This window comes from Dufourea novaeangliae, unplaced genomic scaffold (assembly GCF_001272555.1).
Source record: "Dufourea novaeangliae isolate 0120121106 unplaced genomic scaffold, ASM127255v1 scaffold30, whole genome shotgun sequence".
Taxonomy (NCBI): Eukaryota; Metazoa; Arthropoda; class Insecta; order Hymenoptera; family Halictidae; genus Dufourea; species Dufourea novaeangliae.
Genome location: NW_015373906.1, coordinates 614,763 through 628,297, shown reverse-complemented (window position 1 = coordinate 628,297; position 13,535 = coordinate 614,763). Strand labels below are relative to the sequence as shown.

Sequence of the window (13,535 nt, the reverse complement as noted above, 5' to 3'; positions counted from 1 at the left end):
GGGAACCAGTAATTACAAGAACATTGTTAAAATCTCAATTGTTTACAACGGTTGACACTCTATCTCGCGATGTGTACCCCGTTTAGTTCACTTTAAATAGCTCTTCCAACGTTCTATGGATAAGTTACGTCTTGATCAAGCATTCCAGTTTGAAGCTCAAAGAACGTAGATTAATCTCCTGTCATTGAAAATAACAATAAACAACCAGAACACCGTTAAAATCGCATTTAATCGCGGAATACCACTATTTTTTCGACCGGTTGCGCCACCCGTGGCGAATCGCTGAAACTACTAGCCATATAATTGGTTAGCAGTTTGAGCAAATTGCCACGGGTGGCGCCACCGGTCGAAAAAATAGTGGTATTCCGCGATTAAATGCGATTTTAACAGTGTTCCGGCCGTTTATTGTTATTATCAATAACAGCGGATTAATCTACGTACTTTCAGCTACATATTAAGTACTTCAGCTAAAGGAAAGCTGTCCGTATAACGGTGTAAGAACTGTGCAAAGTGAACTAAACGGGATACGCATAACGAGATACAGTGTATACCGTTGGAAACAATTGTGATTTTAACAATGTTCCTATACTTACTGGTTCCCGGCTGCTAGAAAGTACTAATCTACGTTCTTTAAGCTACAAATCGAATGCTTAGTCAAGACGAAAGGGGCAATTTTTTGACATATAAATCGTTAAGATACGTTAACACTCAGCGCGAACTATTTTCCGGTGGCGCCAGCGACCCTGTGCGATGTGTTCGGGGGGTCATGGAGCCCCCGGTAAAGGCGCCAGAGACCCCGTGTGGTGATAGCGCGAGGCCATGGAGCCCCCGATGGAGGCGCCAATGCCCCCGTGTGGTGAGAACGTGGGGCCATTGAACCCCCGGTGGTGGCGCCAGAGACCCCGTATGATGAGACGTGGGATTATAGAACCCCTGGAGCATACATTAAAGCCCCCGTGTGTGGGAAATGTACTGTGTACAATGTATCTGGCCACGAAAAAGTATTGAATGACAGGTCTATTCCCATACCTCGTCTGTGTACCAACAGAATTTGTCAATTTCTTTTGACAGTTAAATTTCAATAGAACGGACAACACCGTACGTTCATTTAGAATTAAAACTTTTACTGTATTTCTGATAAAATTCTAATCTCGCAACACAGTTATAGAACAATATAATGTATTAATATAATTTATTTTGTCAGCCATATTGCTTTTATTAACATTGTAAACGAAAATCGTACATTTTTATTTTTTTACGTATGAATAGATCAGTATTTTAAATACCCCCGAAGAGATGAGAACAAAAAAGGCTTATTGATGATTTGGAATTAGAATACAGTGTGTAGTTGCTTGTAGTTGATTGAATGCAAACAAGTGAAGTCATGAAAGAAATGTTGACAAACCAAGCTAGTTCAGGATACGGTAATTCCTTTGTTAATAATAATGGAGACACAAATAGCAATAATACAATGGACAATAATTCAAGAAGATATGCTGTGCTTAGTACTGATTGGATATCTGCAATTGGAGAAGAATTAGGACTGCATCCTTTACCTGATTCTTTGCTGAAAAAGTTGGCAGAGGATGCTGCGTATCATCTAAGAGAAGTTCTACACGTACAGTAGTTCGATATCAGTAAAGCAATATTTAATCTACCAGCATAATTAGCATATAAATCATATTTTTAGAAATGTGTAACAAGACTAAAGCATAGTAAGAGGAAACGTTTAACAACTAATGATGTAAATGCTGTGATTACCAATTTATGCGATGTAGACCCTATATTGGGTGCACCAGAATCCATGCCAGAGTTTCACACAGAAGCCAGAGTATTTGTTCCTAGTGAACATATTGTTAATCTAGTACAAACAATAAATGAACCTCTTAGTATAACACAGACCAATGTACCTTTTATTCAAGGTAAATTTGCTCTGATTAAATATAATTTAGTGCCTGATTAAATCTGTAGTAACATTGTTATTGTTGTTACAGAATCAGAAATATGTGACATAAGACTAACAGAAGCACGTAACAATTATGCCAAACGTGCATTAAAGACTTTGTTTAATGGATCCCAAAAGACTTTTCAGGTATACTATTAGTATCTAAGTTAACCGTTTGAATTGGAATCATGTCTGTCCAATGTTATGATACTCTTAACAATTATGACACAGAATATTGTATTTTTCATACTAATGTGTTTATGTTAGCAACATAAGTTTATTTTATTATGTTCAGATTCATGTTTCTAAGAAGAACCAAATTGTGGTGTACACATTTATGTTGTTTGAGTGTTATTTTAAAGTCTCAGATGTCCTGCATTATTCCTAGTTGAATTTCAGTGTACAGGATTTGCTGTAGTAGGAAAAAACAATCAAAACATTTTAACATAGTTCTTATTGTGTTTTATATAACAAAGTTTTTATACAGGTATTATAGGTATTTATTCAGAAAATAAATATTTACTTGCAGGTTTTAATTAATGATTGTGCCACCAATGCACATTTGGGAGGGGAAGGTGTAATAGACAAATTGATGTCAATTGCTAGATCCATGGTCATATCAAATAATGCACAATACACAAGAGTGTCTACTCGAACATGCCAACTCATTATTGCAATAGCAAGTAACAGTGAAGCTGTTTATCCATACCATTTAACATCGGTAATATTCTGCAGTAAGATCACATGAATTCTAATGATTGAGTCTGTACAAAAATCGAGTCGTTTTAGACTTTTAATATTGTTCATTATAGGTAGACAAATTGACTGAGTTATTGCTAGAATTATTATTAGGACAAAGTTTCATAAATACAAACCTTGAAACATTGTTTAAGGAATGTGCTCTTAAATTGATGCTACGTTGGCCGTCAGTTGCTGATAAGTAAATAAATTTGTTGCCAATGAAACGTAATATAATAAAATAATAAATGTACATTCTCACCAAAGAGTCGTGTTCATTAAAGGTATCTTCCAACATTGGAAAATGTATTATTAAAACAAGAAACAGAAAGCATTGTTAGTGAGAAGAAAAAGACAATGGCAATGGAATTACTAGCAAGTATTCAACCTTTAGTATTTTTCCAACACGAGGGAATGCCAGCGGTTTCGGTAGAAAATGTCTTAAAAGATGCACCAGCTGGTTCTGCCTTATGGCACAGGATAGCTGTAAGTTAATATTTTCATTATTGAATGTTCAGTCACTTGCTTGCTGTTAATGTACCTTTACATTTCAGCTTGCTGTTTGTGCTCTTGTGAAGTCTCAGTGTCATGTGCTAAACATTACAGTTCTGATGGAACATTATGGAGATGCATTGCTGCCGTACCTAACCGCTAATTATAAAAGCACAGTGAACGCGTTAAAAAAATCTACACCTCTTCCAATTACTATCAAGAGTAAGATAAAGTACGTGAACGTCAGACCTATGACAACTAATCGAATATTATGGGACCGTCAATCTGCGTTTCCTGACTCTACCTTGAGAGGTCCAAGACGAGAAATTAGGTACTAAGACACGCAACTATAGCCATTATTGTTTACAAAGTTACTCCACTCACATAAGTAAAAACCAGCTTGATAACTTTAATCTCTAGAAGCCATTGGTTTAGTTCTCTTTTTTTCGTTCTCTTTCAAAAAAGGTAAACACTATTCGTGAACCAAAGCCTTTGAGTGGAAATATATTTCAGTTTTAACTATTGAGAAATATAGGAACGTTTCATCCTATCACTTTGTAATATAATTTTAGGTTTGCATTCGCTGGCGGGCGACCAGTACCTCCGAGTAACTTGAGACGTGTCAGTTTACGAGCGAATTACCAAATTTTAAGAAGCGAGCTTCAAGCAACACTCGCACTTGTCGCGTCACGAAGACTATTAATACTGAAAGACAAAAAGAAAAGGCCCTTCGATACTTATAATCTGGTCTACGGCTCTCTTTAAACTTATATGTAGTTGGCGGAAACGATATAATGTAGTCGCAAAGCTGTCGTCGTTCCTGTCAGACGGATCCAATGTCGTTGCAGTGAACAGGGTTGTGTGGTGTGTGTTTGTGATTCCATTTCAACGCCTCAAAGACTTCCACAAAAAATACCTCCAATAGACATTACAGATGCTGTGCATCTCAGCGCGTTATTAAATGATTTATTTCTTTTTTTTTAATGTCAGACCCTTATGGTTTTAATATACACAAAATTATTTTATAAAATAATACTGTTTAAGTTTCAAAATACATGGATTTTTAACATTTCCTCGTTCAAGCGAAAAAACGTTTGTATATTAACGCGTGTACCTAATGTTCAAGTTTCGTTATTTATAATCCAAATTGCAGTAACATCACATTTTTATAACAATGTATCTCGTATATGTCTATAAAAAGTCAGGGGATGTTTATTAAAACAATGATAATAAAAAGACTGAAGTAAATAACTGACCTTATGGTAAAAACCAGTTTGCCATATTTTAAAGACAGTCTTGAAGTCCTTGCGGTAACTCCGTATGTGGTACTAGATGCAGATTATTTGAACACATATATATGTAGATTGGTACCTGTAATAGAAATATTTTCAACCATCAGTGCTGTTTTTTAATGTCGCAATAATTTAAATTCTGCAATGACATATTTAAAAAATCTGTTTTTTAATACCTTCTAATATCTTCTTTCTCGGGCAAGGCACTTAGATCGTTTAGTAAGTCCCATCCGATCGATGAAACCGGCTGCGAAATACTCAAATGAGTGACAAACCTCTATCGTCGCAGCTATAGTTTGTCATGTTTCACAACTGTCGTTGAAAATAAACGAAATATTATAAAAAATAAATATTTACATGTTTGAGGTCAGTCCAATGACAGTGTACATTTTCGCCCGCATTTTTCAAAACAAGAATATGGTGCAGGCAAATTAGCGACGTACTTACAAAGTATAGAAACAATGAAATTGCATAAGACGCAAACTGTCTAATCAAACGAACATTCGTATGAACCCCTTTATTCAAGTACATTAAAAAATTATGTTACAAATCGTTTTTCTTGTCGTAAGAGAAATGCAACTTTTAAATGCCGCCGTAAACTTAAAATCATTCATCGTGGAAAAAAATGTTTTACAATTAGACCGTTAAGGACACTTCTCTCCCATTGATTGAAGAAACTTCCGGCTGTCAATGATGAGTTTCTCTAAGCGTTCCTTTGTCGCGGACGTCTGCTTTTGCGTAAGCTTGAGTTTCGCGGATTCGATGGCCGTTCGATAACCGGTTACATTGCGGAAGATCTTTATATGCTTGTCTCCAGCTACCAACACGTACTCTCCTAGGGCATCAAAGGTCAGACACGTGATGGGACCTATAACAATATTATGTTAGTATCATTTTAAATACTACATCTTCCATATATGTATTAATATTTGAGCGATAACTATATAATATAAAAGAAATTAACAAGGTACCCAGAAAGATATCCTCTATAGTACTGTCCAGAGAGCCATTAATTGTCGAATAAAAACTTAACGAGGATCCGTGAGCTATAACTAACACTTCTGTGTTGGGGGAGATTGCAATGTTAGCTGTTGGTGCACTATCCCATGCCCCAGATAAAAGCATGTGCGGATCTTCCCCTTTCTCAAATTCAACTGTAAATACGCAAATTAGTATAGTGCGATTCTAATTGTAGATTTAATAACTTTCTTACTTCTTGTATTATATAAGCGGTAAGTCCCATCCTTTGATACAGTAGCCATACAACTACTGTCAGCACTGAAGTTAAAATCAAGTATACCAGATGAATGACCAGCAAGGTCGAAAGCTTTTGAAACTTGCTTGAAATCACCGGATTTGGTAAATAGTATCTCAAACACGTTCACGTCTGGTGTAAATCCTGAAGAATAGAATTGAGACGTTATTGAAAAACTGTCTAATATTTCATCGTCACGGGACATTAATAAGTCACTACCTGAAGCGGCAACAAAACGCCCACAAGGTGATACACGTGCTCTGTAAGTGGAACCCAAATGCAGTTCTATTGTTGCAAGAATCTGACCCTTAAGATCCCATATCGCAAGATCATTTGTTTTGCTGCATGTGACTATGTATTTTCCTGTGCATGCAATGTCCATACCAACTACATCGTCGGTATGTTTCTGGAAGATTTATAATATATTGTGAAGATATCGTTATAAGGAGGAAGTTTGACTGTATTCAAGTTTTACCTTTGGAAATTCTAACGCTTTTGTTGCAGAAGCCAAAGTACCATCTGACTTTTTGGAAATCTTGTAGACTTCGATAGAGTTTGCCACACCTTTGTGTATGATAAAAGCTTTACCATCTGGAGACCAACGTATCAATGTAGCATGATCAAATTCAATATTCACACGTAGAGATTTCTTCTCCTTTATTGTAAGTTCTTTTGTGCACCACAGTAAAACAGTCCTATCTGAAATATAGATAAGTAATTTTAGAATGTTTTCATAAGCAATGTACGCAATACCTCAATTACATAAGGAAAGGAGTAAAAAACGATTACACGTTTATTGAACATTTATTGAATATTTATTGAATGAAAAGATTTCAGTTGTATAAGATGTTGTAGCATTTAAAACAATTTGAAATTAGTAAAATGAGCTACACAACAGTATTTTACTCGTGTACGTTATGATAATTATACCATATTTTAATTCTAAGTAAATAATAATGTTGGCGAGGTTGCACTTAATTAACTGCAGTCTCTAATCATCTGCTTCCTTTACTCGGTGGTGGCATAAGATCGGAGTCATCTGGTAAAAATCTATGCCTCTCGATGTAACTGATTAGTCGTTCGGATGTGATAGGTTTACCAATAGTTTTGCATACAGACTCGGCTGTATTTTTCGAATTGGGAAACGATTTATCTGTTCTTTCACGCATGAAAACCCATTGGCAATTTTCAAATTTACACTCTACGATCGCGTTATTCAAATCCTTGATCTCTTTGGTGACTTTCATTTTACCGAATGGCACATCTAATCCTCCCACGTAAAGGTGTCCAACCTTCTTTGGAAGAATTCCGACTCCAGATTCTGTAACTATTTTCAATTTGAAATCTACCGAATTGTGCGATAACGGCTTCCATTTTAAGACTTCTCTGGAGATTCCTGGGCAATAAGGTTCCTTAGAAGGTTGAAATATTAGACCATCAGGTTCATGGCCCAGCTTTTTGGCAAACTTATCGCTTAATAAATTGGCTGCCAGTATCACGTCCCAGAAGAATTTTATTCGTACTGCAAACGGCTCCTTTTCTTTTCGCAGTCTTCCTTCTCTGATTGCTCTGTGTCTACCACCCATAATCTCTTTCTCAATATTATTATAACGATCCGGGTGGAATGGCAATTTACTCACATCCCTACCATCATACATAATTACGTCATAAACTAAGTATCTTGGGATATCTTTACCCTCTGCCTTATCAATTACCATTTCCTACGAAAAGAATATCTTTTAATGTTTCTTGAACAATCGAAAGGCACAGAAAGTGCTCTAATGCAGAAGATTCATAAATCCTTCAGAAAACAGTACTTACACCATCCAACAAAGTATCTCTAAGAGTTCTGTTCACATCTCTAAGATGTGGAAAGGTCAAGCCACTAACTTGAAACACACTATTATTCCTATCTATAAAGTAAATATCTCCATCACCTTGTATCATCATCATGTACCTAAGTAAATACACACCATGAATATTAAGGAGATTTTCAATACTTTAAGTACATTTATACCAAACCTGGTTCCATCTGCCTTCCAGGATACCATGTATGGTTTTTCATGTAACAATCTAATATTATCCTCGTCCATAGATACAGGTTGGGAGCCTGGAAATCCTGTTGATTCCCAATTACATATATCCTGAACACGTCTCTGTATTCCACTTAGTTTCCTTTCATCTAGTGTAGGAGTTACACCAGGTACACCAGCCATGAATACTGGATTCTTTTTATTAAATTCACGCTTCCGTTTCTTAGAAGAAGGCTCCAGACTATGTTTATCGTTTTCAGTACTAGGACCTTCACCTCTGTCTTCTACATTGGAATCATCATATTCCAGACACCAAGCTGGCCTTGGTGGAGGATCTGGAGCATCTTCTATATCATCGTACCTCCTAAACAATTCTTGAATGTAATCTGCTTTATAAATACCAGGTGGTCTTGCATTGGCAAATTCTGCTATGCCAGCATCTACACTAATACCCTCATTCTCTACTAAGTAGCTAACAATAAGGAAGCCAGTTCGATTGAAACCATGGGTGCAATGTACACCAATGATATCCAGTGGATTATATAATGTGAATTTCTTGCAGACTTGTACAAAAGTTTTTATTTGCTCATCGGAAGGAGTCTCTCCATGACCCCTGCACTGAAGTTTCAAATATTTACAACCATACTCTTCTAGGTTCTCCTTATCGTAAAATCTCGTAGTGTTTGTCAGATCAATCCATAGGCCTAATTTCAATTTTTGGCTCTTTAAAGAAGCAAATAGCATATCGATCGTGAAACGACATTCCTCCGGCACCTGGGTGTCGAACGCAGACGACAGAGGTGTTTTAAAAGCGAGAAACGTATTCTGAATTAATTTGATCGCTTTTCGTGGACAATGAAGCCATCGGGGCGGAATTGGACCCTTATTACCGTTCCAATTCGACATATTTACGTTTCCCCTCGAAGATTAACGAATTTTCTAGTCCATCAATCTTGGAAATTCAGAATTTCTTAAAACATTTTTTGGTCGATGTAATGGAAGATGAAAGATGTGACACTATAACCTATACTTTTTGTCTGCACTTCAGTTTATTCTTCTTCCGGCACAGGAAACGAGTTCAATTTCTTCGATTTGTTATTAATAACATTAATTAAATTAAACAAATTGTACTCACTATAGTCAGTGTGAAAATGTACGAATTTCACGATAGGAAGCAAGTATGAAGACACCAAAACAGCTGTTACTGGCGTCCACTGGTCGCCATTACATACTTTCACAACTACGACTCTCGACTCGACGTCTCGATGAGTCGATGACAAACCGACAATCGACAATATCGATTCCATCTTTAGAAATTTGAATTTTTAAGTTTAGAACAAGTAATTTTAAATATTATTGGTTTAAACCTCTCTCATTTAATGTAAAGTAAGGTCTTCATAGGTTCTGATTTTATACAGAAATAAATGTGCATTTACGTGTTTGCAGGTATTTCAAATGGAACTTCTCATTTATCCGCGACGCTGAATTTATAATAAGCTTCGATGTAATTAAAATTTTTACCATTGTATATTTCACGTTGCGTTGAGATAATTGTCGTAGAAAACGTTCTGTATCCGTTGTAAATCGATTCGATAATTTGATCAACGTTACGGCTAGCAACAAATACCGACGTTTCGCGGCAAGGTACTCCCCTGAATTGTCACGCGGATACGTACTGAAACCCAGAAACGGGATAATAAATAATGTCGCTCTATTCGGTGGAACGATATAAAATTAGTACGCTATAAATTGTTTCTTTCCCAACCCGATTGTCCGTGGTTAGATGCGTTACATTCATGGTCGCGTCCGTCGGTTGGATTACCTAAAATATAAACAACGAAGGCAAGGAGGCAGAAGAGGGCAAGGGAAACAGTAAGTAGTAGCAGGGGGAAATCGTGTTGCTCGCAGGAAAGGGATATAACTCGTCCTTGATGTTCCACGTATAATTCGCTCCACGGTAAAATAATCTCTTGCGCATCATCAACGGACATGTTAAGAACAAAAGCATAGCCACGCTCTGTGCTCGCGGGCCGAACCTCGTTGCTGACGAAGAAGGAAGTAGGAGAACATCGGTTGTATCTCACAGAGGTGTCACAAACCGAGCGACTCTATTTTTTCTTAATTTCGAACATTTTTCAAGGGTTTCGTCGAGTCTGCTAATAAAACTACTAGTCTACTACTTTCCGTTCTAACAACCTGGTGACTCAAATTTGAATTTCGACGTCCATCCCCGCTGTATCCCTTTTGTTTCTTTCAAAATGGCGATGATTTTTTTAAAACCTTAGATTTAACGAAATATCGTATATCGTTTCTTGTCACACATTCTATAATATCACAATCGTCGCTCTTTGCACGAGCATTTCTTAGTTCGAAAACGTTCGAATTTGGTTTTTCACGGGATTTCGAATTTGCTTAGATCACCCGTTATTGATACAGAGGTAGTAGTAGAGAGATATCTTTCACAGGCGATACAAGAGGCGGCGGCCTGGTATCGCTTTCACAAAGAACTGAAATATAATTGCCGACGATTGTATAAATGGAAAAGCAGAGCCCCGGTCTCGCGAGGCGGCCGGAGAAAGCGTGACCGGGGTGAACGAGAGTAGCGACGTTTGCAATAAAGCGATACTATACCGCGGCGTTTAACGTACGACTGCGCTAAATATAAAGTCATTCCCGGCGCGGCTCACCTACGCTGCACCGTTCGTTCTCGATGCATGTGAGAATTTCTTATTGGTATTTCGTGTGACCTTCCCCTCATGCGGGATTGTAAATCAACCTATAAACTAAAAAAAGGGTTCATAATTTCTAAGGTAGATAGTACTTGTCGTATGAGATGAAGAAAAGTCCTAATAAACGTGGGTCGAGAAATTAATATTTTCAAAATTATCAACTTTTCGTTTCGGTTAAAGCGAGAGACTTTCTCGCTTCGGGAGCTATTATGCGGTACGAAAACAATGAAGAAAATGGTAAAAAAATATTAATAAACCTTGTAAAAAACCTTCTATAATCAGGAAAACAAGAAAAGGTCCCGCCACTAGGGCATAATTTTCAGGACACCCGGTCAATTTAAAACAAAAAGAATATCAGTGGCATTAGAATGAATCACGATTTTTTCAACACAATCCTTATTTTAGAAGCAAATAACGATTCTCTTGCCGATGTTCCTACCACGGTGTCTTTCTATAGCACGATTCTTCGTTCGAATAGAAGTCAAATTGTTATAAAAAGAAAACAGAAGAAGCGGTATACAGAAGTTATGAGATGCCATTTTATCGTCGATTTCGACGAAAATAAAAAATGATACATTAAACGAAGGGAGTACTGTATTTGCGAGACGTGTCACGGATTTCCGTAAACGTGTACGTGTCCTCCGGTGACTTAACGAACGATGAGCCGTGTATTCCGTTGCACGTATGTATCTTAATGGTTACGGTATAAATTGTATATTTTTGATTACATTATATATTCTTGACTATACGGATACGCGAACGTTCGTTAATGATAGACGTCAAGAATGGAACGATAACGGTCGACACGGAGCGAAACGTGAACTTTTCTGTCAACCGATGTATCTCCAGTCTCGAGGCATCTCGATTCAAGTGTCGAATCTCGATCTCTGTTCGGGGCCGGAGAGAACGCAAATCGGGTCGACGAATTGACGTCTATTCTGTCCACGATAAACACGTATTCCTCCGATACCGCTCGAGTTATTCCGTCGAATAACACAAATATTTTCCTGAAATCCTTCTGGTTTTCTTATCCTGGTTCGTAGATAAAGCGAAAGAAAAAAAGAAACGAAATCGAGCGTACGTACGTGAGCAGGAATTGACGTAACCAACGATCACTGGTGTGTATGTGTATATATCTGTGTCGCAATCGAACGAACAAACGACGTGACACACGTTCGTGTCTTCCGTTTGATTTCTCAATTGGCAATGGCCTAACCTACCTCTGGAATATTTAATGCCCCCCTCCCCTGTTCCTTCGATCTCTAGCGAGTCGAAAGGAAATCCCGTTCTATCCGTCGTGGAAAATTTAAAACGGTTCTTTTGTCGCCTTTCTGCTTTTCCTCGGTTCCGTCCTCTCCTCCAGCCCCTGGCATGAAACTAAAAAAGCCCCAACCTTCCTTCGCCCGTAAACAGTCGCAAGGACTCGTTGAGATTCGCACAAAGTAGGACATCTATCGTAATCGCTCCGTCAACAGCGAGCAATTACCTCGAGCGTGCAAATTTCTTAAGCTTTGCCTCCGACAAAATCGACATCTCACTCTTTCTCTCTCTCTCTCTCTCTCTCTCTCTCTCTCTCTCTCTCTCGTTCTCTCGTTCTCTCGAAGCTATCCATAGGACCTGGACTCGGTTCACCGTCATGAAAAGAATATTTTCAACGCGATTAAAAAAAACAGATTCGACGTTGAATAAACATATATTTCAAGTCCACAGTTCAGGTAAGAGACGAGAGTCTCTCTCGCCCGACCACCATTAGGTCATCCGGAACGGCCCGTGTGTCGTTTCGCGACCTAGAATCGTTGGTCCATGGATTTTCTATTTCTATCCGATTCCACGATCGACATACAGCAAACTTCGACCGCTGTTTTCGGTCTTGTTTTCATTCTCGGGTAATGTCGGTTATAGTCCCGTGTGAAGCTTTTTTTATCCTTGACGTGATTAGCGCACGCGACCGTTAATCTCGAAACTTCTACTTTGGCATGGATTAACTTGGAATAAAAAAATAATAGGATGCCGGTGAGATGTCCCTATTCTTGTTGTGCCCAGGTAAGCAAAGTTACCGCTGGCATTAAAGAAACAAATGCACAAGCACAGTTAGGCCATTTTATTGAAAACTTTCCGGAGACGACGATGTCCAGGGGGTCTATTTTGACCCAGATTGCCGAGAATCACGTCCGGCTACTTGCTACGATCTATGGTGACTATAATTGCACGTTTACAGTCGTTTGTATCTCAGTCTCTGGGTAACGCGTTCAGCAGATCCCAGTGAAGTACGGGTCCAAACGGACCCAGCCATTTAGCCTGACAAGGTGGCAGGCAAATCACGCGAGGAAGCGACGACGCGTATTACCGATCGAGGGAACGCCGCGTAACACGTCCCGTACAACAGAGTTGTTCAGCCAATGAGAAATCATAAATGGCTTGTGAAAATTGAACGACGCCTTTTGCAATTAGAATATTCATCAAGGTGCAAGTGTAACAGCGTGAGGGGGGGGGAAGATTCGTTAACCACGGTTCGAGAAAATTGCATGCTAACACACGCGGAGCCGTCGTTTTATTCATCGAAGGTGAGATTAATTTGTATTTACAAGCCGTATGCCCCGTTCGTTCATTCCACCCCTTTTGGGTGGCCTGTTTTCTCGCTTCCATCGGAGTGAGCCACGCGTCGCGCCTGGTAATCGGAGAGGTCGTCCATTGAAAACGCCTCACGTGGTCACAGACGAAACTGTGAAGTTTTGCGACAAGAGTTAAAATATGTTCGTGACTTATACATATGCAGAAGGGTGAGTCTCCTGAAATATATCCGTCGGTTGTAATGATATGTCAAAATGTGTAACATTCTACTGCATTTGAATTTTCAGATATTGCTATCGGAAATTGTAAATTTTTATTAACTTTCGCAGTCTTGTAACGATTCTTAGGACTCGATAAAGAATCGAACAGAGAAGTGTTTCACGGAAACTCTGCTGTCTAACGACGATCGTGTATGCAGTAGGGTATACACGGAAACAGTAACGGAGAAACGAGAATTACGGAAGCAGGAGAAAAAAAGAA

At 38.4% G+C, this 13,535-nt stretch overlaps 3 protein-coding genes across 4 annotated transcripts; 1 reads left to right on the top strand and 2 right to left on the bottom strand.

The window, feature by feature from the left end:
* Window positions 1-1,379: 1,379 nt before the first annotated feature.
* LOC107193847 lies at window positions 1,380-4,157 on the top strand. The gene is made up of 8 exons (XM_015583363.1): window positions 1,380-1,618; window positions 1,691-1,922; window positions 1,995-2,092; window positions 2,475-2,666; window positions 2,758-2,885; window positions 2,968-3,169; window positions 3,238-3,506; window positions 3,748-4,157. The coding sequence occupies exons 1-8, from the start codon at window positions 1,385-1,387 to the stop codon at window positions 3,938-3,940; spliced, it is 1,548 nt and encodes a 515-aa protein (XP_015438849.1). The 5' UTR covers window positions 1,380-1,384; the 3' UTR covers window positions 3,941-4,157.
* Window positions 4,158-5,111: 954 nt separating this feature from the next.
* On the bottom strand, window positions 5,112-6,526 carry LOC107193809 (transducin beta-like protein 2). The gene is made up of 6 exons (XM_015583315.1): window positions 6,469-6,526; window positions 6,198-6,421; window positions 5,942-6,128; window positions 5,681-5,866; window positions 5,439-5,621; window positions 5,112-5,335 (listed from the first exon to the last, which is right to left on the bottom strand). Exons 1-6 carry the CDS (start codon window positions 6,524-6,526, stop codon window positions 5,112-5,114), a joined length of 1,062 nt encoding a protein of 353 aa, XP_015438801.1.
* An 11-nt stretch (window positions 6,527-6,537) lies between these two features.
* On the bottom strand, window positions 6,538-8,973 carry LOC107193857 (mRNA-capping enzyme). Of its 2 annotated transcripts, XM_015583375.1 has the most exons (4): window positions 8,891-8,941; window positions 7,745-8,809; window positions 7,544-7,679; window positions 6,538-7,443 (listed from the first exon to the last, which is right to left on the bottom strand). In XM_015583375.1, the coding sequence occupies exons 2-4, from the start codon at window positions 8,659-8,661 to the stop codon at window positions 6,718-6,720; spliced, it is 1,779 nt and encodes a 592-aa protein (XP_015438861.1). In that variant the 5' UTR covers window positions 8,662-8,809; window positions 8,891-8,941; the 3' UTR covers window positions 6,538-6,717. The 2 variants fall into 2 exon arrangements, with proteins under 2 accessions (XP_015438861.1, XP_015438860.1); XM_015583374.1 differs by having other exon boundaries at window positions 7,745-8,973.
* Window positions 8,974-13,535: the final 4,562 nt, after the last annotated feature.